The sequence below is a fragment of the Trachemys scripta genome, chromosome 7, assembly GCF_013100865.1.
Source record: "Trachemys scripta elegans isolate TJP31775 chromosome 7, CAS_Tse_1.0, whole genome shotgun sequence".
Taxonomy (NCBI): Eukaryota; Metazoa; Chordata; order Testudines; family Emydidae; genus Trachemys; species Trachemys scripta.
Window position 1 is genome coordinate 52,172,788 of NC_048304.1, and position 26,878 is coordinate 52,199,665.

At 44.1% G+C, this 26,878-nt stretch overlaps 1 protein-coding gene and 1 long non-coding RNA gene across 2 annotated transcripts; one reads left to right on the plus strand and one right to left on the minus strand.

Moving 5' to 3' along the window:
• Positions 1-5,420: 5,420 nt before the first annotated feature.
• On the minus strand, positions 5,421-7,635 carry LOC117880322 (probable protein BRICK1). The gene is made up of 3 exons (XM_034776395.1): positions 7,212-7,635; positions 6,755-6,837; positions 5,421-6,138 (listed from the first exon to the last, which is right to left on the minus strand). Exons 1-3 carry the CDS (start codon positions 7,327-7,329, stop codon positions 6,112-6,114), a joined length of 228 nt encoding a protein of 75 aa, XP_034632286.1. The 5' UTR covers positions 7,330-7,635; the 3' UTR covers positions 5,421-6,111.
• A 152-nt stretch (positions 7,636-7,787) lies between these two features.
• On the plus strand, positions 7,788-26,528 carry LOC117880323. The gene is made up of 3 exons (XR_004646510.1): positions 7,788-7,978; positions 9,803-9,902; positions 25,446-26,528. It is a non-coding gene; the product is annotated as an uncharacterized LOC117880323 (long non-coding RNA).
• Positions 26,529-26,878: the final 350 nt, after the last annotated feature.

Sequence of the window (26,878 nt, forward strand, 5' to 3'; positions counted from 1 at the left end):
CCCCCGCGCTTGACTAACTGCAGAGAAGGATTTCTTTTCAGCCACAGGCAAACAGCCCAGTAGGAACGGCCACCTCTGTCCCCTTAATTAAATTCCCATATTTCAACCAGGTTACCATGAGCGATATCACTTTCTTGAGGATTACACAGCGAGATAAAGAACGGATGTTGCTTGAATGCCAGCAAACACCGGGACCATACGCTGCCAGGCTTTGTCATGCAATGATACCAGATTACTTGCTACTAGCATGGCGTGGTCAAGTGTCCTACCATGGAGGACTGAATAAGGCTGCACTGCCCAGAAACCTTCTGCAAAGGCTTTTGGAGTACCTGCAGGAGAGCTTCATGGAGATGTCCCTGGAGGATTTCCGCTCCATCCCCAGACGCGTTAACAGACTTTTCCAGTAGCTGTACTGGCTGCGAATGCATCCCAAGTCCTCAGGGCAAATTAATCATTAAAAAACACTTGCTTTTAAACCATGTTTTATATTTTAAAAAGTAAACTCACCTGAGGTCCCTTCCATGGAGTCATGGTCTTGGATACTGGCTTGGGAGGGTACTTCAGTCAGGCTGAGAAAAAGATCCTAGCTGTTGGGGAGAACAGAGTGCTGTGTGCTCTCCGCAAGCTCCTCCTCCTCCTCCTCTGCCCCATCCGCAGAATCCTCAGGTGTGGCTGAGATTACCCCCGCCTCGGAATCCCCGGTCAGAGGTGGCGTAGTGGTGGCTTCCCCCCCTAGAATTTCATGCAACTCGGTATAGAAGCAGCATGTCCGCGGCTCTGACCTGGAGCGACCGTTTGCCTTTGTTTTTTGATAGGCTTATCGGAGCTCCTTGACTTTCACGTGGCCCTGATCTGAGTCCCTATTGTGGCCCCTCTCCATCATGCCCTTGGAGATTTTTTCAAAAGTTTTGGCATTTCGTCTTTTTGAACGAAGTTCTGCTAGCACTGAATCCTCTCCCCATACAGCGATCAGATCCAGTACCTCCCGTACGGTCCATGCTGGTGCTCTTTTTCGATTATCGGCCTGCATGGTTACTTGTGCTGATGAGCTCTCTGTGCACACCTGTGCTCTCCACGCTGAGCAAACAGGAAATAAAATTCAAATGTTCGCGGGGCTTTTCCTGTCTACCTGGCCAGTGCATCCGAGTTCAGATTGCTGTCCAGAGCAGTCACAATGGTGCACTGTGGGATAGCTCCCGGAGGTCAATACCATAGAATTGCGGCCACACTAACCCTAATTCGAAATGGCATATTGATTTTGGCGCTAGTCCGCTCGTCGGGGAGGAGTACAGAAATAGATTTTAAGAGCCCTTTATTTCAAAATAAATGGCTTCGTTGTGTGGACGGGTGCAGGGTTAATTCGATTTAACGCTGCTAAATTCAAATTAAACTCATAGTGTAGACCAGGCCTGTATGTCAATACAGTCCAGAGGATTGGTGTTTTGCAGCCTTTTCACATAGTTTGTCAGCATTGGCTTTGCTGATCAGTCTGGCAAGCCAAGCTCCTCCACTTTTACTATAGAAATCTGTGCTATGCTCACCTTTTGAATACTGCGTGCAGTTCTGGTCGCCCTCTCAAAAAAGGTATACTGGAGTTGGAAAAGATAAAGAGAAGGGCAACTAAAATGATTAGGGCTATAGAACAGTTTCTATATAAGGAGAGATTTAAAAGACTAATTTTTCAGCTTGGAAAAAGAGAGGACTAAGAGGGGATATGACAGAGGTCTATAAAATCTTGACTGGTGTGGAGAAAGGGAATAAGCTCCTTCACATAACACAAGAACTAAGGGTCACCCAATGAAATTAATAGGCATCAGGTTTAAAACAAACAAAAGGAAGTACTTCTTCACACAACACAGTCAACCCATGAAACTTTTTGCCAGGGGTTGTTGTGAAGACCAAAACTATAACAGGGTTCAAAAAAGAACTCGATAAGTTCATGGCGGATATGTCCATCAATGGCTATTAACCATGCTTTGAGAGCCTCTGCTTGCCAGAAGCTGAGTGGATGACAGGGGATGGATCACTCAATAATTGCCTGTTCTGTTAATTCCCTTTGAAGCACCTGGCATTGGCCTCTGTCAGAAGACAGGATACTGGGCTAGATGGACCATTGGTCTGACCCAATATAGCCATTCTTACGTAAAAATTGATTGTAATATGATAAAAATATTACAGGAACTGCCCAAGATAACAACCTCTCGAGATAGTAACAATGTGAGATAATGACCTTGGCATATAATGCGTTTTAAAAATCTTAGCCTACTAAGAAATGTATATTTATGTCAAGTATCAGAGGGGTAGCCGTGTTAGTCTGGATCTGTAAAAAGCAACAGAGTCCTGTGGCACCTTTAAGACCACGTATTGGAGCATAAGCTTTCGTGGGTGAATACCCACTTCGTCAGGTGGGTATTCACCCACGAAAGCTTATGCTCCAATACATCTGTTAGTCTTAAAGGTGCCACAGGACTATTATATTTATGCAAGGTGCTCAGTCACAAATCTAGCATTTTGGGCAAAGTCACTAAAACGTAGTCCCACAAACATTTCTTTATAGTGCCCCTCCTTTCTCCCTCTACCGCACCCCACTCATAGTTGTTGTCCTTGGTCAGTGAAGACCCAGAGTTCAGAGCTGCTTTCGCATGAGTTCACCTCCCACCCTGGGAGGGTGCAGGGGAGAAGGCACCTTGCTCATTCCTCCAGCTGCTCGCCACTCTCCAGCCACTCACTCTGTCCGCTGTTGTTTGTTGTGCCACCATTCACTCCACCGACAATGGCCTTGCTCTGTCACCCTCTGCTGCCACTGTCCTAAGTTTCCTGTAAGCTGTGCGGCCCTGCAGCAACCTATTTAGCGCTATGCAGGCACTTAGGGAACCCGCCCTGGGACCTGCTGCGGCCAGAGGAGGGACACCCCTCCTCCAGCCCCAACTCACCCTGCCCAGGCATGGGAAAAATTTGAGGGAAAACTGTGTTCCCGATAAGCTGTGCACTTGAGCAGCCACACAAGAGAAATTAAAGTGCTGCCCAGCCAATTAAGAGAAGGGTGACCAGACAGCAAGTGTGAAAAATCGGAACGGGGGTGGGGGGGTAATAAGAGCCTATATAAGAAAAAGACTCAAAAATCAGGACTGTCCCTATAAAATCGGGACATGTGGTCACCCTAATTAAGAGAGCATGCACAGCTTGCAGCATGTGCTCAGGTGCCCCTCCCCACACATTGCTCCATCCTGCAACTGCTCCCAGGACCATCCTGCTGGCTGTACAGGGATGGGAGGAGGGTGCTGATGTCAGCATGTCCCCCTCTCCCCAGCCCCTGTAGCCCATCTCTACAGAGTAGGGGAGAGGTAGGGGACAGAGCCTGGCTCAGGACTCTGAGCTCCTGCAGGGAAGGGTGAGGGGTTGAGTGCCTTTATTAGAGACAGTTCGCTGTTTCAGAGATTTCCCCAGCAGCCAGCTCACTCTCTCTCTGTTTGTCACACACACTCTCTCTTTCTCCTCCTCCCTCTGTCCATGTACCCTAATCTCTGCAGAGCTGGGGAGGGGAGACAACAGGGCTCAGGACAGAGCAGGCAAGCTTTCAGAGAGTGTCTTAAGTAGACAGTGCAGGGCATCTCAGAAACTTTCTCAGCAGCCAGCACAGATGCTGTCTGCGTCTCACACACACAGTCTCTGTGACACAGTCGCACACACTCTGTCACAACACAGCCTGTGTCAGTGTCACGCACTCTTGTCACTCACACACACTGTCTCTATGTCACACTCACCTCCCAACACATACTTGTATTATTGTTGTTGGTACTTCTTGTTACCTCCTGCAATGCACATATATTCTCTGTAATTTTATTCTTACAAAGTGTGTTATTTTATAGTGTTTTGACTTGTCTATGCAAGTCAATTTTTATTTCTCTTGCACTTAAATTTAATTCTTTGAGTAGTGAGTTCTAAAATGCCTAATCTGTCTTGGCTGGAGTAATTATCCCCATTTAACTTTTAAAAAAATATATATTATATCTAGGTTTTTTGTTTCTACTGGTGATGCACAACCACACATACCTCGCTGCACATAACATTTATTCCAGACATGGATGGAAAAAAATAGAGGGAACATTCACCCTGACCGTTAGAAAGCTTTTTCTCATTTCCAGCCTGAATTTGTTCATGACTAGTTTATATCCATTTGTTCTTGTCCTAATAGTCCTTTAGCTTAACTAGCTCTTCACCCTTCCTGGTGTTTACCCCCAATGTGTTTAGAGAGAGCAATGAGATCCCCTTCCAGCCACCATTTTGCTAAGCTAAACAAGCCAAGCTCTTCCAGTCTCTTTTCATAAGACAGGCCCCTCCATTTTCCTGATCATCCTACTATCTCTTCTCTGCACCTGTTCCAGTTTTGAGTTTATCATTCTTGAACATGGGTGACCAGAACTGTACAAAGTATTCCAAATGAGATCTTACCAGTAGCTTGTACAATAGCATTAATATGTCTCTATCTTCACTGGAAATGCCTTGCCTGATACATCCTAGGATCACATTTGCCTTTTTTGCAGCCATGGCTCACAGTCATCCTGTGGTTAACCAACACATCCAGGTCTCTCTCCTCTTCTGTCATTTCCAAGTGACGAGTCTCCAGCTTGTAATAGAAATTCTTACTGTCAGACTTTGCACACTCAGTGTTATAGAATTTCATCCCATGTGTATTACTCCAGTGTTCACAATCATCCAGATCTTCCTGTATAATATTTCGATCCTCCTCAGTATTCATGATGCCTCCCAACTTTCTATCATCAACAAATTTCATTAGCACATTCTCACTATCTGGGGAAAAAGACAGTCCTGACACTGTAAGAGAGTGGTCGTTCTGGGAAGTGGGCAGGCACAAACCCACCCATGGCTAAAGGCCCCTCCTCCAGCCTAAAGGGAGGATCTACTCAACCTGGGACACAAATCAGTACAGGGGACAACAAAAGAAAAAACAGGGATAGGTGTGACAGTCAAAGAGTCAAAATTAGGGAACCTGACGGGTACACAGAGCAGAGAGCCCCAGACAGGGCCCACTGCTCCTTGAATGTGTCAAGGGAGCCAGTGGATGTGGCTCAGAGGAACTCTGCCTGGATACGTGAATTGAGAGAGGAATAGAAGTAGGGCCCACAATTGCAAAGAACCCTTCAGCATAGAATTTAGTTTTGTTTTTAAAAAAAAAAAAATCACAGAAAACTAGGATCCCTGATCACTACTAATCATTTTAGGGAAGTAGGAGTCAAGCCCACTGGAGCGGAATTTGGTGGAGGAGGAAAAGAAGAGAAGAATAGCAAGAGGCAACTGCATCTCTTACAGTAATAGGCCATTGTGACTCCTCTTGGCCATCTGCACTTCATGGCCACGCTCCCGCCCCTGCATCCCAGACAATGACCTCTAGCTATAGATCAGCTCAGACCCCATCAGCAGAGGCAATTTATTGTTGAAACACAAATGAAAGACACTCCCCATGTGACATTACAGAATACAAAAAAGACACAGAAAGCTCTGAAACCCACCCTGCCCAGAGAGTTTATCTTGGCACATTACCTATTCCCCTGCCTCACCCTGCCAGCCACAGACTGCACATGTACTGCTCTGCTCGCAGACTGGAAGGATGGATATATTTGACATTTTTGCTAAGAGATATAAGTTGCAGTGTTTGCTAAAGGAACTGAAACCACCAGAGGAGTGGTCCGCCAATAGCATGGACACCCACTTCCTCAGCCAGTCAGCTCCCAAGAGAAGTTTTCTTCCCACAAAGCGACTTTTGGCCAGAGAGATTCTGCAGCTGCAAAATGTAGGCGTTCTACATGCACAGCTGGGAATGAGAGAGAGATTAAGGGGTGCAGGAGTATTTGACAGCTGCATGAATCTGTCTGCACAAAATCACTGAATTCAACATGCTCATTTGCATTTTATCAATTTCCTCTGGAGTCACCCTGGAGCCATGCACTTGAAGGCAGGGATATTGCATCTCACAAACAAGCTGAAGTCCTGTCACCAGTAAGAAGTAATGAAGAAATCAGATGTCTGACAGTCAACTCTGGCACAGCCGCACAATCTTCTCCAGGTCAGCTCCCCACCAGCCTTCTGCAGTTAGGTCAGAGTTTCGCCCTTTGTTACCTGCCAAAGGAGAGCACAGCCTGCAGTCACCAAGGGCTAGCCAGTCTGCCCACTCAGAGAAAGTTAATGAGTTCCCGTACACTGGGAATTGGGTAAAAGTCATCCCTTGCAGCAAGGCTGGGAAGGGCAGGAGTCCTCCCCAGGCCAGTGTCACCAATTCACCAAGATCTCAGTTCTCTCTCCAGCCGTGTTGGCCAAAACCAATGCCCCAATGTAAGTACTGCTGGGATGCCCACCAGAGCGTAGAGGGCAGGAGCTCCAGCACTACTGTTCAGGAGAAAGGCCTGCAACACCACCCCACGGTAACAACTAGCAGAGCAGGGCTCTATGTGGGAGTCCCACACATCCCCCCCCTTTGTAAAGAGCAGATTAGCTGGCAGGTGGTGCTGGGCACAGTGTTACTGCCTAGCTGGGGGTGGGGAAAGGTGGGGAGGATAGCAGGGCAATACCCACTGGAGATGGGGTAAAAGCCGCAGGGGGGCTTGAACAGCAAGGCCCCGGCTATCCCTGAGCTGCTAAGCGTGGGCTGAGCTCTGCACCGAGCTACTCGCAGGGCAACCCCTCCTCCCACGCCGGGGCTGTCTCCTGGTGTCACCTCCCCTGCTCTACCCCTCACCCTGGCCTCGATGTACTCGATCCGTCGCTCCAGCGCGGTCAGCTTCTCGTTAAGGGTGGCGAGCCGGGAGCGGCAGGACATGTCTGCGGGAGAAGGGTCGGGTCACGGGCTGCACCGGGCTCAGGCCCCGCGGTACCCGGCCAGGACAGGTGCCCCCCGCCCCTCGGGGAGCTCCAACCCCAGAACCCGCCCGAACAGAGCGCGGCGGCCGGAGGGGGGGGGGTGGAGCCGGACCTGGGAGGATGGAGGCTAGAGCCGGGCCGGAGGGTCGAACTGGGGAGGGTGGCTGGGGACGAAGGTGGAGCCGGCACGGACCTTACTGGGGAGATGGGGGATGGAGTCGAGGGGTGAAGGTGGAGCCGGACCAAGTCTGGGGGTAGAGCCGGCCGGGGGAACCGGAGGGAGGAGGCGGACCGAGCCGGGCCTGAGGGAGGAGCCGGGCCGGGCGCGCACGCACCAAAGGAGTTGAGGAAGTCCGCAATTTTCTTGATGGAGCTGGTGATCACTTCGATGTACTCGCGGTTGGCCCAGTCCTGGTGGATCTCGCGCTGCACCGGGTCCTCTTGCAGCGACATGGCCGCCGCAGTCACCTCGCGCCCAGCCCCGCCCTCCGCTGCGCCGCGCGCCCAGCCCCCTGCCGCACTGCGCGGGTGCAAGGCACGGATCACCAAGGGGCCTGGAGGCACGGAGAGCGGCTTCCCGTACAGGACAGAGCCCCACCCCCGCAGCTCTGGCCCCACCCAAGTTGCCGACTCTAAGTGCCAGATAACACCAGCCGGGCCGTGCGGCGCTCCCGCTTTCCCGTTGTTAGGAGACCCCCACCCCACCAACCAACTCCCAGTCCAGGATCCTGTCCCGCACGCGGCTCCCTTCCCCTATCAGCTTCGATCCTTCTCGGCCCAAGTGCGCAGGCGCAAGAACGGCAGTGGGTACAGGCGGCGTAAATAGCTCCCGGACTTTTATAGCGCCGCTTCCCGGCAGCCCTTTCGCCAACTGCGCTGATTGGCTCAGGTGGCGGCGGCGGCGCGCACGCGCTGTGCTGTTCTGTTCTTCTGTGAGCGCGCACGTTCTGCCCCGCCTGTTGCCGTTCGCGGCTACTGCAGCTCGGGGGACCCGTAGAGCAGGAAGCGGCGTTAGCGAGGCGAGACCGAGTCGGGCCTGCAGGTACCGGGCGTGGACTGGGCCTGCCTTCCCCTCGCGCTCAGGGGCTGGCGCCTTTCGGCCGTATCCTGGCGCGCCCCTCCCCCCTTCTGCGGTTCGAGAGTGCAAGGCCCTGGGGACAGGATCCCCGGGATGCCCCACCCTGGTGGGAAACGGGGGCGAAGGGGTGTTTCCCTTCTCTCTGAAGGGTGTGTGTGAGACCCGTGGGTGGGGTATGGGGAGTTACAGGGGCAGAAATCGTTGTCTTGTCTTCCTACGAGCCTAGTGGTTGATACTTCAGGGGTGGGCAGGGGTCGCTCTCTGCTTTTCGCCCCCGGGCTCTGGGATGTGCCAGTGTCATGGGTGAGAGCTGGATCTGTGGAATCGTGAATAGGATGGGGAGGTGTCCATGTGCTAATTCGCTACTAAAATTCGTGACCCCTTATGGGAAAGTTTGAGGGCTCACTAGTCTGATTCTTCTCTGTTCCAGGCTAAACAGCTATAGTTTCAGTTTTTGCTTTAGGTCCAGTTTAATAGTAATCGTATGTTAAATTTCTCTGGATTTCTGTTTTTGTTGAAGAAAGGGTGACGTCTCTGAAGGGGCTTGGTAGTGAGAATATTTTTCAAACATGGATCTTGTGTACATACAGAAGTTGTACTGGTTTAACTTTGTGTGGGGATCAGCCTTTAGTAAACTACTTTGAGCGTGTCCTTTACTTAAAGAAAACAGGCATGAAAGCCATAATAGGATTCTTTATGAGCACAGGGACATTTAGGTGGTGGTGGTGGTTCTGTATCCTTGAGTAAATGTTTTTTGCGTGGTGGGGTATATATTTGCTGTAATTACACAGTGAGTTAACTGTGAAAATTGCTATTTCAGTGGGTGTAGGAAGTTGGTTTCTTGTGTTAGTACTGTGTTTGCTACACAGATAATTTTATTTCATCGTGTGTATATAACTGGCACATGTTAGGTTTTTGTAGCAGGTCCTCGTTAAGCTCACAAAGACATTTAAGTGTGTATTGCTATCATAGAGTTCAGTTTTAAATACAATTGAATTTTAAAGGTGCAGGGAAGTACTGTCAGCTGCAAATGGCATAACAGCCTTACATTAAATATAGCTGAAAATTGATTGCTGCTCAATATGTCCTTTGATTATTAATCATTTCTTCCAGTGTGAGATGAAAGTAAGTGAGAAACTTCAAGACTTTAGTACAGTGGCTAGAGCAATGAGTTTTGTCATGGAAGATACACCTCTACCCCGGTATAACGCGACCCGATATAACGCGAATTCTGATATAATGCGGTAAAGCAATGGTCTGGGTGGGCGGGACTGTGCACTCCAGTGGATCAAAGCAAGTTCAATATAACGCGGTTTCACCTATAACACGGGAAGATTTTTTGGCTCCTGAGGACAGCGTTGTATCGAGGTAGAGGTATATTTGAAAGTACTGTTGCTCAGTCAGGGTAAATTTTGATTATAAAGGATCAGATTTATCAACATTTGACATATCTATAATGTCTTAATTTTTTTCACTCTATTCCCAGCTCTTGTTTTTCTTCTAGGACTTCTCTTCCCTGACACCCCCACAATAAGTAGGTAGATATGTGAGGAGCAGTGGGGGTCTCTTCAGATCCGTTAAGCCTCACTTTCTCATATTGCAAGTCATGAAGGCTTCAGGAAAAACTTGATTACTCACAAAAATCTAGCTATGGGGTGAAAGGCTTATTTCTAATATAGAGCAAATAAAACATTATCTGGTGTTTAGATAATCTAAATGACATAGGTTTTTAAAAGATAAAACTGTAGTCTTACTTTTTGACTCTCAAAAATACCCAAACTTGAAGATGATAATACTTAAGACGTGTAACAACTTAATACCCAAGTTTTCCATGACTCAAATTACCAGCCTGTACTTTGGAAGTACAATGTTTACTTGTTGAGACCAGTGTCAAGTCTGTACCTCCCTGGAAGGACCCTGCTTGGAAATTTTTGCTGTTTTTCTGCAGGTGAGCTGATCTGTTGTAGCAAACTCCACCCCCTTTCTGACTGTCATCAGAGCACTAGCATTGTAGATTGAAACTCTTAATTCTGGAGCATAAGGGCAGTTCTGACTTGGGCTGAGATATAAAAAAATTAGAACAGTCAACATTTCATTTCAGGAAGTTTTCATGGGAATGCTTAATACGGTGTTCAACTAAACAAAGTAAATCTTGCATTATCCCCCATAGCTCATCAAACCCAAGCTCTTGCAGATTGCCATATGGAGTGAGTGCCAAAGGCAGGGACCCTGCGCTGAAGAAACAGACAATTAAAAACACCCCCAACTGATCTTAATGACCACCTGGGTGTAGGACTAGCAACTGCACTTCAGACAACCTGGTCTCTGATCATTCCAGGGCTTAAAGGGTGCTTTGGCATTAAGTGAAACAAAAAATGGCAAAAATGAACTCTTTTCCCCCTCCCTTCTCAATTGCTCTGGCTTTCCTGCCTGTCTCTCAACCTTTTTATCTTCAGCTCCCCTCTTATCTGTTTCCTCAAACCATTTACACGCCTCCAAATCCTGCCAATTTTTCCTTGACATAATTTCTAGAATCTGCCCAAGCCCTGACTTTCTCATTTTGACTACTGCAATGTCTTCCTCTCTACCTGGCCGCAAGGAGAGTTGAAACAATTGCAGCAAGCCAGACATTTCTTGAGAAATAGTTCTCCCTGCTTTCTGCATCAACTCCATATCTCGCTTTTGGATGCAAAAACATCTTTGCACTGAGACAAGTTCAGGATCTGTCAAACCTGTGTACTAACTTTATCATTATACAAGTCAGAAATCTGCACCCTCTGACAGGCAGACTTGGAGCAGCTAGAGACATTCCATATGTGCTGTCCGTGCCAAATCCTGAGCATAAAGTGGTTTGAGAGACAAGATGGGTGATGTAATATCTTTTATGGGACCAACTCACCAACAGAAGTTGGTCCAATAAAAGATATTAATTCACCCACCATGTGTCTTGAATATCATGGGACCAATGCGGCTACAACACCACTTCATATGTAAAGTGGTATGCAAGATTGACATTTTGCAGAAAATCAGAGATCTGGCTTTCCTTCATTCACTCATTATATTCAAAAGTGATGTTGCTTGCTCTTTGGCCATGTTGCCAGGATGGAACACCCCAGCTCTCAAACTCTCCATTGACTTTGCCTACTGCGTTGACCACAGTAAGTCCCTTTTCAAATCTTTCAAGCTTTCCTTTACCTTCTATGTTAAATTTAAGCATCTTGTTCTCTGCAAAGCTTTATAACAACCTGGATGCTCTTATCTTCCCCATCCACTTGGCCTGAGACATGCTTCTCTATCGCTTAGGGCTTGTTTAAAGTTTTTGGTTTTTTTACCTATAGTTAATTATCAGATTATTTGAGGTAGTTAACATATTTGTAAGGGTTAGTCTGGACCTCCTCTAAAACTTTGTTCCAAGATTCAAACATCTAGCAGTATGTCTACACTCTGATCAGGATGCATGATTGCAACACATGTAAGCATCTCCAAGCTAGCCAACTTTCTGAAAATAGCAGTGTAGCTGTGGAGGCACAAGCTTTTAAGAATGTGTGCTTCTCCCCCTCCCCTCTTTAGGTTAAGTTATTTAGGTTTATAAGTAATTGCTTTTAAACTAAAATAAAAGCCTGGTGCCACTTTCTTTTATAAGAGAAGCCTTTAATGTCCACTCACGCAAGTCTGTGAGCCACTTCGTCTGCAGCTCCTTATTCCTAAACTCCTCCCCTTTCTTAAGTCAGCCTGCCATGTCTTCTCTCTCGTCTTTCAAGTCCCTCCTTAAAATACATTTTTTCAAAAGGTCTTTTGACCTTCAACTCATTAAAGTAGTACTAACAAAGTAGGTGACTCAAAATCTTTACCAAAAGGGTGAAAAAATAAATCTCAGAATCAGTGGCATATTTGGAACTTTTCTTCTCAGTCATGCTGTTTTCCATTCCCTTTTCTATTCAGTCGTGCTGTTACCAATCCCCCTTTCTGCATTTATACACTTTTTTTTTTTTAGTAAGGTCTGGTTTACACACAATTTTTATACCAATGTAATTATTTCAGTTAGGGGGTATTGTTAATAGTTATACTGGTAAAAACCCTCAAGTGGATGCAGTTTTATTAATATAAAGGTGCCTGATACCAGTACAGCTCATTACCTTTCCCATATGGAAATAACTGTCAGTATAAAACACATCTTTAGTGATGTTACTGTATCCACTCTGGGTGGGGTGGGGCATGGGGGGCTTGTGCAGCTTTCATTATACCAGTATAGTATGCAGACAATAGTGCAAGATTGAGAGCTTTTTTTTTTTCATGCCTTTCTCTAAAGCCCCAACCACTCTGCTGCTGTACCAAAAACAGATAAGATCATTGCTAGCACTTTGGATTGAATCTGGAAATGAACAGGCAGCTGTTGCAGATACTTGAGCAGTTCAATCCACTGCTGTGATAGGTGCCCTGACAAACCTAAAATAAATAGCTGCAGCATTCTTCAATAACTGAAGCTTCTGAGTGGTCTTCTAGCATAGCCTTAAATAGAATGCATTGCAGTACTTTAACCTGGAGGTAACAATGGTCTAGATAAAGGTTGTGAAGTTTGCATTAGAAAGGAATAGCTGTCTTGGCTGGTTGTAGCTGATGAACCATCCCACATACCATCACAACTACTTGAGGATCCAATAAGAGACACAGCTACAATCAATTTTAGTGGAAGCTAATCATGCTCCTTCAGTAATGGTGCTGACACCACTTCTTCCTGTTCTCTGCTGATAAACAAGTATCACATCAGTCTTATCTGGGTTGAGTTGTAGCCTGTTTACTTAAATCTAAACATCTTTCCCAATCAGAGGCAGAGTAATGACATCACAGAGTCTGGGTGCAGTGAAGGGTGGTTGTGAGATGATCAGTTACCATAACAAGGAGCACTTCATAGATATGAAGACAGATAAATAGGATAACTAGTTGAAATAATGTACCGAGAGTATCAGAGGGGTAGCCGTGTTAGTCTGAATCTGTAAAAAGCAACAGAGGGTCCTGTGGCACCTTTTGAGACTAACAGAAGTACTGGGAGCATAAGCTTTCGTGGGTAAGAACCTCACTTCTTCAGATGCAAGATGCAATGTACCGAGAGTCACAGTGGAGTCTCTATCACTGACCATTTTTAAATCAAGATTGGATATTTTTTAAGAAGAGATGTCCTAGGATTTTTTTGGGGGAAGAGGGAAGTCATGGCTTATGTATACAGAAGGTCAGACTAGATGATAACTGTGGTCCCTTTTGGCCTTGGAATCAATGAATCAGCTGCTTAACATTGCCTTCTGGAAACTCTAATATTTAATATATGGAGATATCCGATCTCCTAGAACTGGAAGGGACCCTGAAAGGTCATTGAGTCCAGCCCCCTGCCTTCACTAGCAGGATCAAGTACTGACTTTGCCCCAGATCCCTAAGTGGCCCCCTCAAGGATTGAACTCATAACCCTGGGTTTAGCAGGCCAATGCTCAAACCACTGAGCTATCCCGCCCCACTCTTTGTGGGGACGGAGCAAACTCATTGAAGGACCATTCAGGATACCCCAGCTGAGTCATTTATATACCTCAAAACCTGCCAATTTCCAAGTATAACTGTAAGTGAGATACTTATACCATTGCTAGATGGTCAGCCACCTTTTGCCTTGGGTATAGTCTGTATTCCATAATCAGGTTTGAAATCAGCCTGAAAAGGATAAAAGAAATCACTAGAATATGGTTATATCATTTTGGCTTTTTTCCACATACACAACAGAAATATTTATTGAATGCTTCATGGATGTCCTCTTAAAGAACTCTTAGCTATCATCTGTTAAAAGATTCCTCAAAGGACTGGTTAATGACTTTTCATAGATTAGAAAAGCGCTCTTGCTGTCGTATCTCATTGTGGCACTGACAAAGTTAATTGGTTCATTTTTGAACCTCTGGTTGAGGGCTCTTTATTCTACCTGTTGCTAAAGAGAACTTTTTGAGACGGGTGAGTGACTTACAGCCTTTCACAACAGATCCTTCTTTCACTATATGTATCACAGGGATAAAGTTAGAGAGACAGGGTGGGTGAGGTAATATTTTATTGGTCCAACTTTTGTTGGTGAGAGAGACAAGCTTTCAAAGCTTTTCTTCAGCATTGTGTAGCTTGGAAGCTCGCGCTCTCTCTCTCTCTCTCTCTCTCTCCAACGAAAGTTGCTCCAATAAAAGATGGATGTTCACCCATCTTGACCTCTAATATCTTGAAGCCAACATGTCTACAACACCACTGCATACAACAATGGAAGATGTAGGGATAAAGTTGTCTTGCATCATTGTCCAACGTTTTTACCTAAAGTAGTGTCAGTTTTGCCTAAACCAGACAGTTAATCTCCTAGTTCTCGTAGTGTCCTCTGCACTATGGGTTGCTCCAGCCAGCGTAGCTTGGGCAGTGGAACGTAAACAAGCAATGCCCACTGGGACACTCATGTCCTCCCCTCAGTGTTGGAGCACACACTGAGGGCAGGATATAAGAGAGGGCTTGGTGCTCTGACTGCCTCAATTCCCCCACCACACACCCCCTGCCCCCGCTGCAGCATTGGTCCCAGGAGGTGGGGGCGGTGGGCAGGGAGTCTGAATATGCAGAGTTCATCTCGAAGAACTCTGGTTACGGGTAAGTAACTATCATTTTTCCTCCAAAACCTCTCTCTTTTATGAGGAAGAAACAAGGCCCCATATCCTAGATTTTAAGTGTGCTTTGAGTTTTTACTGATTGGTGTAAATGACTTCCTGGAAGCCTTAGTCTTAACCCCAAAAGATTACGTAAAATGTAAGGGGAATAGCATTTCCACGGAAAGTTTATTGAAATGGACTATGTTATTGGTTTGGTTTGGGGAGGTTGTCGGTGCCTGAGTTTTCTTTCAATTTACGGTTAAGATGGCATTGATAGCAACCCTCTAATGTTTCCATCATAGAAACCTAGAGAACTGCTATCTGGAGTTCTGTATGCACGTTTATGCAGCACCGTTTTCTCAATTTGGCATCTCAATCTGATGCTTGCTTTAGGCAAACGGTTCTCTAGTCCTTGTTTAGAATTAGAAATCCTCAGCCCACTTCCCGGGGGATTGTACTGCTAGCTGTACTCCTACAAAAAGAATATTCAGAGGCTGCCTGGAAGGAAGACTAATTACCATGGTAACTAGGTTGAAAGTGTTACCTTTGCATATTCATAATATCCAGGCACCTTCCCCTCTTCCACAGACTTCTAACCTTATGGGACTCTGCAGTTTAGCAGAAGAATTGGGTTGGGTGGGGGACTTCATGACTTCTTGTAATCTTGCCTCTGAACTTTTAGTGCTATGAGGGGATACGCATGTGGTCCAGACAGGCGCTGCTTTTCTAGAAGCTCAATGTTGCTGCAGTGGGAAGTGTCATTCTACAAATGTGAATACAAAAATGCAATTGTCTCCAAGAACCACAGTGACTGTTAAATAACCTTTTCTCCTATGGGTCTGTCTGCTCTCAGCAAGAGAAGATAAGTACCAGAAAGTAGGAGGTGGTCAAAGGAGTTGAGGTGATGCATCTAAAAGGTTTATCCTCAAGTCCTTGTCTGTAATGCAGGTGTACTAGTAGTGTCAGGGATGAGAGTAACAAGGTGGGTGAGGTGACCTGAAGAAGAGCTTTGTGTAGTTTGAAAGCTTGTCTCTCTCACCAGCAGAAGTTGGTCCAATAAACGATATTCTTACTTCATCCACCTTGTGTCTCTAATATCCTGGGACCGACACAGCTACAACTGTACTGCATACAGGGATCAAAGTAGAAAGAAAGAAGGCAGACTTTTTTCTCCTTACTTGAATGCAAATCTAATAAAAGCACTTCACTTCACACACATTAGTGAATGTGCACAACTTCCCTGTAACTACATCAATATTAACCTAATTTTGCTTAATATGATCTTAGTTTCCATGGTATTACATGGAGTGCTCTCAAAAGTTGCCAGGAAGGACATACATTATATAAAACTGGTCAACGCCAGTTTGTTGAGTAGTATTATCATTAATTTGATATGCACAGTCCATGTGTGACACTGTGCAAGGTATGGAAAGGCACAGAACCAGGGGGTTCACAGTTTTAAACTGCTTCTGCTAGTGTTTGCAGTGCTTGTCGAGCCACCCAACAGCAGCTTCATCAGCACAATGAAGGGCTCTAAGGCCACCATGAAATCTAGTCAGTTGACAGTCTTCTACAACATGCGTCATTGACTGATGAAGGCCACAGGGACAGAGTGGGTCGTCGTGCAGACCCAATGTTTAGAGGTTGGCTATGCATATTCCTTGGCCAGTTTGGAGCCTGTTCAGCAGAGTCCAAAGGTGACGTGGCAGGTCAAATCCAGGAAGTTGAACGGCTGGATCAGCAACAAGGAAACCATTCCTAATGTCTTTATCCAACCACTCACTGTGCCATAAGGTTGCTGCTGACAGATTCAGATCTGGCAGTTGAAACCACAATGGACACCTCAAAGTAAGTTGTGCTCTGGGGTGACTGAAAATGTTCATGTACAGTGGGAGACCTGGGTAGGCAAGTAGCTTTTCCACCAATCTGGCTATAGACTCTCTGCGATGAATGTGGGGGGGGGGGGGGGCTGTGTTGTTCAGAACTGGTAGCCGTGGGAGAGGAGTGAGATGCAGGGTACCTGTGTTGATATACATGATTGAGTTCAATTTGACGTCAACCAATTTAGTGTGAGGCGAATGATACCACACAGGGGCACAGTATTCCACTGAGGAATAGTACAGTGCCAGAGCCAATGTGCAAAGTCTGTGCACCTGTGTCCCATGTCAAACCAGCTAATTAGTTGATTAGATTATTGCTGGCCTGACTTTTTTAGATGGTCATGGAAAGTCAAAGAGCAGTCCAGTTTGACAAGGTAGACTGGTTTTGCCTCGTGTTTAAGTTGTTTTCCATTGAGGAAGATATTTAATTCCTATTTAGTGCTTGCATTGTGGAGGTGGAAGACACTCAAAACTGTCTTAGTCACAGTTGGTTGGCGCCTCCAACTGCTATAGTAGTCTGTCATCTTAACCAAGATGTTCTCCATTCAGTGAAAGAGCATGACTAGGATGTCATCGGCATAGATAAATTTGCGTGACAGTCAGTGACAGGACATTTGTGCATAGACTGAACACAGGGTGGATGCAAACACAGAGCCTTGGGATAAGCAGTTGGATTGCCTTCTCCATGCATTGTTCTGTCTCCCACATGTACCCAAAAATGCCTGTCACAAAGTAGAAATTCAGCAATGTCCACCAACCATCCTGGGAGAGCTTTAGACAGTTTTACCAGAAGACCAGCATGCCATACTTTATCATAGGCTGCTGTCAGGTTCAAGGAAACAGTTCCTGTCTTCAAGTTCCATTGAAACCTGTTTTCTTAAATTGGGAGAGATAGACTATGAGTGATGGTATAAACTAGACTTTTGTAATGTCTTGGACTTAGTACCGTGCAGCATTCTGATTTTTAAACAATAGTGCTGTACAATATCAATAAAGCACACATTTAAACAGATTAACAACTGCCTGACTGATTCCTCTCAAAAAGTCAGTGGGGAATTATTGTTGAAAAAGGAGTTAGTGGGGATCTGCAGGGATTAGTTCTTGTAGGGCTGCACTATTCAATATTTTTTATCAATTATAAGTAAATATAAAATCACTGCTGTAAAAAAATTATGGATGACAAAAAGACTGGAGTAGTAAATGACTGCTCTGTAATGACTGCCCAAAGAATGCAGGTATTATTACAAGAATGGAGCATTGGCTCCAAAACTTTATTGGTTCACATATCACCTTCTTAAAAAGTTGTTGTGAAGTGAATGGATGGAACATCAAGCTTATGTACCACTAGTGGTACACATACCGCAGTTTGGGAACTCCTGGAATGGAGTACTGTATCCTGGAAAGAAGTGACCCTGAAAACGGGGTCCTAATGGACAAACATCTCCATGTGGGCTCTCAATGCGATGCTGTGGCAAAAAGGACTAATATGATCCTTGGATGTATAAACAAAAGTAATGAGGTGGGAGTAGGGAGGTGATTTTTACCTCTGTATGAGGCATTGGTGTGATTGATACTGGAATACTGCATTCTGTTCTTGTGTCAACATTTGTAAAAGGGATGTTGAAAAAAAAAAAGATGTGCAGAGAAGAACCAAAAAAACTATCTGAGGACGGAAAAGGTGCTTTACAGTGAGAGGCTTAAATCTGTTTAGCATATTGGAAAGAGGATCAAGAGGTGATTTGATTATTGTATAAGTACTTTCACAGACAGAAAATACCAAGAACTAATGGATTCTTTTAGAAAATAGGAAGGGCATGAAAAGAACCAATGGCTGGAAATTAAAGGCAGAAAATTCAAATTAGAAATAAGACGAACATTTACCAGTGAGTGTGATTTAGCCAATGGAACAGACTACCAAAGGAAGTGGTGGATTTGCCAGATCGTGAAGTCTTCAAATCAAGACTGGAAGCCTTTCTGGAAGAGATACTTTAGTCAATCACAAGTTACTGAGCTCAATACAAGGGTAACTGGTTGCAATTCAGTGGCCCAGTCTGACACCAGGTATAATACTGATGATCTAAAGGTCCTTTCTTGCTGAAAAATCTATGAATGCTGACACTTACCCAGAGAAGGAATTGAAGTCAGTGCAGACTGTGGAGCATAGGCGTGAAATCCTGTCTGTGAGAAACACTACTAAGGAAGTGGTCCCTTATATTCTGCATTATATGAAGCTTCCGAATGCTGGTTAAAGTGGCAAAACTTGCAGATGGCAAAGACTAGAGAAAACTTCAGGTAGAAAGAACTGAACAGGTATCTGGGACACAGAATGAAAAATGAAGTTAACTGTGGACAAATGCACAGTAATACCTGATGGAAGGAATAATTTGATCTACTCAGACACCCCACTGGCTTCTAAATTAACTGTCATTTAGGCCATAAGTTATTGTAGTCAACTCAATGAAAACATTTGAACAATTTGCAGCAGTGGTCAGGAAAAATATATCCCAACACTTTTCTTTCTATCTAATTATATATACTATAAATATTTTAATGTCAATATATAAATTGGTGGTACACCATTAAATGGAATATTTTTTTCCAGTGGTCATCACCTGTCTCAGAAAGACTATAGAAGATATTGAGCTCAGAGATAAGCAACAAAAATTATTAGAGGCATGAAAAGACAAAATCCTTATGAAGAGACTGAAAATTTGTATTAAGTTTACAGAAGAAGCAAATGACTGTGATAGAGAGATTCATTATTTTCTATAGGATAGAGAAGATAAATTGTGTGCCACGTATTCCCCTGCCCATAATACCACAATAAAGGGATAATAAATTTTCATTTGAAAGGCAGCAAATGTAATCAGTTTTACATCAATGATTAACCTGTGGAACAGATTGCCAGTTGGGGTATGTCAACACAGCAATTTGAGCCTGGGCTCAAGCCTAACTGCCCCTTGCGTCCGCACACCCATTGTGTTAACCTAGGGTCCGAGACTGTGTTAACCTGGGACATAGGGTCCAAGCCTATAGCTTTCCTGTGTGCACACAGCTTTGGCTTGACTCTGGTCCTGAAAATCGTCTGGATGTATTCTAGAGTTCTAGGGGCAGAGGAGCAGCACTCCAGGCAGCCAGCGCAGCGGCCAGAGGTGCCATTACTGACTGGCCGAAGGTGCTCCCTGTTCCTGCTCCTCTTGTGGTGATGGCACCTCCTGTTCCAGCTCCTCTTTGCTGTTGTGTGGAGCTCGGTCGGAGCAGGGAGCAAAGCTGACAGGTGGGAGGCAGCTCCCTGCTGCTGGGATGTAGGGGGTTATCCTTCCCTCAGCAGCACTGAGCTGGGAGCTCTCCTGCTACACCTCCCTGCAGGACAGTGCTTGGTCACCGTCCTCCTCTCTGGCCCTTACTGCTGGACCGTCCTTCCCATCCCTGGGCTGCATGTGCAGGGGCACCCAGGCTGTGTGCACTGTCAAGACAGTGAGTGGGAGCCAACCCCAAAACTTCCCCACAGCCCCCCATGGATCTCTTATGTCTACCTCCCGGCATGTGGCGGGGCAGATATAAGGGATCCCGAGGGGTGCTGGAACACACTGCATCCCACACCCTGGGGATGTACTTCACTGTTCTGCAACCAGCAGCAGCCAGGCTGGAGGTGTGTGTGTGCGCGTTTTTCCTCTGAAACCTGCATTTTATGTCAAACTTCAAAACAGATAAAAATAAATAAAACCAAACAAATGCTTCCATTCAATGTCCCATTTTAAAAATTAAGAATCACAAAAAGTTTTAATTTTCGTAGTTTGACAGCCCTGGAGCCTGATGCCTAGTTACCCTCAGAACAGGTGCACGTGGGCATTTTCCTGCCAATGTGACTCAATCTAGAGGGGGAGAACCCAATTCTCAGATAAGATGGTAGTTCAGTATAAAGCCTTCTCAAACTGCAGTCATTCTTCTGGGACAGCTATCAAAGGAGCTCATTATGCAGTGTGTGTCCTCCTTAGGGGAACTTGAGTCCCATCAGTAGTACCATCACAGTTAGGAAAAAGGGTGGGCAGTAGAGTTTTCCTTCAGTGCAACACATTCATAGGGCTAGAGTATTGACGCTGGGGGGTGTGGTAGGTACTCTGGGTTAAGGTTACTTTGACTTGGGTCTGTGCACCACAGTGTGGATGCTAGAGCCCTAGGTTCAAGCACAGTTCAGAAAATCCTTAACCTAGAGTTAAAATGCTGTGTAGATGCTCAAACCGAGGGTTTTCTGATGCAGGTCCGCTGACTTGAGTCCCTCAACACTAGGCTTACACTGCTGTGTAGACCTACCCTTGATGTCACTGGGATCAAGAGCTTAGCGGGATTCAGAGATTGGCTAGGGGTGTGTGTGTATATCTATATATAGGCAATGAGAATATCCATAGTTAAATTAGCTTGGATTAAAAATAAACAAAGAGATATAAACTTGAAGTTTGTAAACCAACTTCCATTAGTTAAGAAATTTCCCCAACAGGCTGTTTATTCCATTATTGTCCATTATGTTGCACCTTCCTCTGAAGCAGTCTGGGGCAGGACACTGTGAGAGACAGATCACTATACTGAACGTACCTTGTCTCTAATCTGGTTTGGCAATTCCTGTGTTTCCAGCCTCCTTTGCTAGTGTTATGCTTCCAATATAACTGCTATGGAAGCTACAATGCAGTTACATTGGAAAACTGCTCCTCAGTTATTACTTCATTCATTTTTTCCCCACGCTTGGTATCATTTCCCTAATATTGAGTAAAATTCTGTGGTCAAGTATTGAAAATCAGGCAAGATATCTTTAAGTTCTGAAAAACAAAGCGTCTTGCTGCTGCCGTAATATGTTACCCTTTTAAAAATGGTTGTTAGTCCAATATTATTGTGGTGGTGTAGCAGGTCTTTGGGTTGTTGGTATTGGAAAGTACCTATTCTTCCTAAGGGCTTGGCTACACTTGCGAGTTACAGCGCATGAAAAGAGCCCCAGGCGCACTACTCACTACCCGTTCACACTGGCAAGGCACGTAGAACGCTCTGACTCCACGGCTAGAGCACTCCTAGTACTTTATCTCGGCGAGTAGAATAACATTTGATGCGCCCCCGCTGGAGTGCCCCAGCATCAGTGTGAACGAGGTGTTGCATTACTGCACTCTGATCAGCCTCTGGAAATGTCCCATAATCCCTTAAGTCAAGTGGCCACTCTTGTCATTGTTTTGGATATGCCCTTTGAAAACGCCGTTTGACAGCCAGCATGCTTATCTGCTCCAAGACAAAGCAACCATTACTGTGGAATGCTGTGTGAGAGAGAGAGGCGGGGGGGCGAGGGTGGGGGAGGTCTGCTGCTGTCTGAACTTACAAGACAGCATGCTGACATACTCTCAGCCCTCCAAAAACCCACTCTCTCTCCCTATCACACCCCCCTCCCCGTTAGAAAAGCACGTTGCAGCCACTTGCATGCTGGGATAGCTACCACAATGCACTGCTCTCTGTGGCTGTTGCAGGAGCTGCTAATGTGGCCACGCCAATGCGCTGTCAGTGTGGACAGACTATAGCGCTTTCCCTACTGCGCTCTACGAAGGCTGCTTTAACTCAAAGTGCTCTATATCTGCAAGTGTAGCCATGCCCTAAAAATCTGCTGGGCAGTGCGTGTAATTTCTATTTCTGCAAATGAGCCCAAAATCAGACCCTTTGTCTATTGAAACATTCACTGTAGGATCACAAACCAGTTTACTGTATAACTTGGCTGCATGTCTCTTCCTAACATTGAGATTAACAAAAGAGAGGGTTTTTAGGAGAGGGGTTCCTGCTTGTGCACATTATAGTTAGCTTCTAACCATTGGTTTTCTTTTTAAAAGTTTAAAAAAGGAAACTTCTGAAACTGCTTTTTGTTTGAAAACATTAAGATTGATCTTTGATCAATTTTGAAAACCTCAGTGAACCCTTATTAATATTTCATTGAACTTTCAGCATAGACACTTTCAGCAGTAGAAGTGGAGAAGGCAGGATATGCATTGATTCATGAGGTCTCTGGTAATGGCTGATGACATTCAAAGCAGAGTGGAGGTGGCAGCTGCAAAATGGATTAGTTAGTGAAAGGAAAGCAGAGTGAGCTGTCCTACAATCATTACTGTAATAGTTGAGAAGCCAAGCGAATTCTTCACATCCAAAGCATGCCATTCTGGGTGCTAGCTGAATTGTATGTTGTAACTCAGGATTTGCCTACATAGAAAAAATGATTGTGTGTGGATCAGGGTAAGTTAAAATGAGTTCGCTAACCCAATCTAACCTTGATCTTTTTCCCCAGTCTAGACAAACTGAGTGGAAAGTCTCAACCATCTCACTGACTAATGTCAGAAACATCCAGAATATTATTTTTTACCCTGTTGCTTTAAAGAAGAATGTATTTTTAAAAAAAGCCTCAGAATCAGTAGTGAAAAGATGACTGAGTTATTCAATAAGCATTATGGTTATCAAAAGTGCATATGTTAAAATATATGGGCTTTTAAATATTTTATCCAAACAATGAGAAATTAGCAAGTATGATACGTTTGTGTTATGACTGAGTATCTGTTTGAAATGAGAGCTGAGACTGCAGGGTTTCCAGCAACTGTTTGTGGAAAAACTATTAGAAGGTTGTACACATTGTATAGGAGTAGGAAATATCACCAAATGTTATTGAAACTAACTTTGAAATAACTGCTTTTTGTTGGCAGATATGTCTCCTGGGACTAAACTTGTCTCCTAACTTCTAAATCCAGTTTCTAAAAATTATATTTGGAGAGGCAATCTTGTTTATTTAGATGTATCCAAGTAGCACGTTTGAGGGAGGCAAGGGAAGAGAAAATAGGAAGAACTTATTTTTATAAAAATTGTCTCAATATTCACTTTCTGATATGGCCATTAAACAGCAGGAGATTTAATCATAACTTTCTGATTTTTGTAGTTTGATTTTTATTCTGATGTGTAGCTTCAGAGGAGCAGCCCAACCCAGGAAGTGATGAGATGAGTCAGTTTTCCTGTGGTCCCCGCTAGTTCAGAAAAGAAGCTGTTCTCAAGGGCCCTGCATCCCCTGAGGCATAAAGGAGCTGGTCGCATTCTTGCTCAGGCTGGATTGATTTAAATCATTTTATTTCAGTCCAATTCTAATAATTTAAATCAGTGAGTGGAAAATTTGGATTTAAAGAAAGCTTAATTGTTTTGTTTGCGCTTCTTCATTACCTTCCTAAAGAAAATACCAATTTATGATTACCACAAAATATAGCCTTTATACTAGATCTGGTATGCCTTTATGCTAACCAGAAGAATACACTGTAACTATACACATTTATTTATGTAATTACAGTGTTATAGTGATTAAAATGTTCAAATTCTTAATGCTACATTTTTCAGTAGGTTAGAAAATGATGACTGTTGTACAGTATTTCTTGTTTAATAGGTTGCACATAAAGCATTATGCTAAAAGAATACAACTTAAAAATTGTAGGGCCAAAAACTGAAAACCTTATTTCTGCCAACTTGCATGTCCAACCTGTGCACTTACTGAGGCCAGGGTCCTGTGGAAAAAAACAGAATGTGATCCTGCAATTAAAGATTATATTGTAATGGGTCAGAATTACAGTTGTGCAGGCAGCCATAATTCTTTCATTTTCCAACTTTTGAGAGTTTGACTTTGCAACCGAGAGTTATTTTAGCATAGTTTGTCTATGTAACTTCTGTTTTTTTTTAAATAAAGAAAAAGGTAAACTGTTGTGCAACTGTAACAACCACCTTCTTCCACATTCTGAATCACCATCAGGGCTTGAACCCCAAACTGTCAGCTCCACAGTACAGGCTGCTACTATTTGAGCTATAGGATTTAATTATATTAGCTGGCAACAGGGAAAGGATATTTTGCCAGAAGAGGGGACGGGAGTCTGGCCTCTCCTGCCTCCAAAATGGGAGGAGCTCCTGCCCCAGAGCAAGATTGGCCACTGAGTCCAAGGAGTATTTAGGAGGTGCCAGACCTATAGCATATCTCTCTCTCACTGCATGTGACTTTTTTCCAGGCTCCTACCCTATGTGGTGCTCCCAAGGGGATTGAGGGTAAATATGCTGCTGAAGCAATGTGCTGGATCAGAAGGCTAACAGGGTGAGGGGCTTCTCCCTGCTACAACTCCTGTCAGCTTCCATGTTTTCCCAATGTAGTACAGTGTGTGTTGCTGCTGCTGGTCTGGTGACAGGCCTCAAAATGTTCATTTTGGAAGGTTGTCAGATTTTTTTCTGAGGAACGGAAGTGAAAGAAGGCAAATGGCATTTTTTAGCCCTCCGTGTGTCAGCCAAATCTAGAATTTCATGGGGCAAAGAAAAGACACTTCTGTAGTCTGATGGTGTTCCCTCTGTCTAATATCAAAAGCCTGCTGCAAACAGTACTGGTGTGAGAGCTTTTTAAAGGAAAATGTAGCAAGAATCCTTTGTAATGGAAAGTATTAGGCAACCTAAATAGAATGGCTGATACCAGCTCCCCCGCAATAAAAGATTTACTTATCATTTGTGACAACCTGAATTTGAGTGAAAGTTGAATTCAGTTTAGCACAAACATTTTAAAAAATGTTGTTACCTTAAATGTGTGGATACATTTAAAAAAGTTTATCAAAACATGTTTCACATCTACAGCTAACAGATTTACTAAACAAAGGAAGCTTTGTGTAATCATTGAATTCATAGATTCTATTGTGATCTAGTCTGACCTCCGATATAGCACAGACTATAGAACTTCTGAAGATTATAACTAAAGCATATCTTTTATAATAACATCCTATCTTGATTTAAAAATTCAGTGGTGGGAAATCCACCACAGCACTTGGTAAATTGTTCCAATGGTTAATTATTCTCACTGTTAAAAACGTAGGCCTTATTTCCAGTCTGAATTTGTCTAGCTTCAACTTCTAGCCATTGGATTTTGTTAATTCCTTTCTCTTCCAGATTGAAGAGCCTATTGTTAAATATTGTGAGCACCAGAACTGGACACAGAGTGGTTTCACCAGTGCCAAGTATAAAGGTAAAACAACCTTTCTACTCTTACTGTTTTTGCAACTCACGATTGCATTAGCTCTTTTGGCCGTAGTGTGTCACTGGGAGCTCATGTTCATGGATAATCCACCATGGATCCCAAAATTCTTTCAAAGTCACTGCTTCCCAGGATAGAGTCCCCCACCCTGTAAATACAGCCTGAGTTCTTTGTTCCCAGATATACACATTTACGTTTGGTTGTATTAAAACACACACTGTTTGCTTGTGCCTAGTTTACCAAGCGAGCTAGATAGTTCTGAATCAGTGACCTGTCCTGTTATTTACCACTGCCCAATTTTTGTGTCATCTGCGAACTTGATCAGTGGTGGTTTTGTTTTATTCTGGGTCATTGATAAAAATGTTAAATATCATAGGGCCAAAAACTGATCTATGTGGGACTTCACTGTAAACAGACCTGCATGATGGCAATTCCCCATTTACAGTTACATTTTGTGATCTCAGCCAGTTTTTAATCAATTTAACGAGCATCGTGTTTTCTTTATATCATTCTATTTTTAATCAAAATGTCATGCAGTACCAAGTCAAACCTCATACAGAAGTCTTAAGTATATTACATCAACACTATTACCTTTGTGAACCAAATTGATAATCTCATTAAAAGCAAGTTAGTTTGACATAAACCTGTGTTGATTTGCATTATTTATATTACCCTCCTTTAGTTCTTATTAATTGAGTCTCACATCGGCTGCTCCATTATCTTGCTTGGGGTTGATGTCAGGCTGACAGGCCTACAATTACCTAGATCATCCTGTTTATCTTTGTTGTTAATTGGGACAACATTAGCTTTCTTCCAGTCTTCTTGGTGCTTCAGGACTTCTTGAAAAACAACACTAACAGTCCAACAACCTCCTCATGCAGCTCTTTTAGAAGTCTGGATAACTTGCATCCAAGAGAAGTTGATTTTAAAATGTCTAACTTTAGTGTCTCTGGAGGATGTTAAACAGGAGCTACTAATTTAATCATCACCGCATGAGACTATAAAATCTGTTTTTTTTTCCCCCAAATACAAAACAGAAATATTTATTGAACACTTCTGCATTATTATTTATAAATTTACCATTTCCATCTAATAATGGTTAAGTACCATTATCAGGATTCTGGTTGTTCATAATATATTTTAAAACCTTTGTCCGTAACTCTGCTGGGCATAGATTTCTCCTTGTGTCCTTTGCTTCCCTTATCAATTTTCTACAATTCCTAGCTTCTGGGTTATATGCATTTGTGGTGTGTGGGTGTTTTTTTACTGCTGCCTTTACTTCACCTCTAAAGCAGGTTGTTTTTTAGCCAGCACAGACTTCTTAATTGTTGATTTGTGGCTTTTGGGG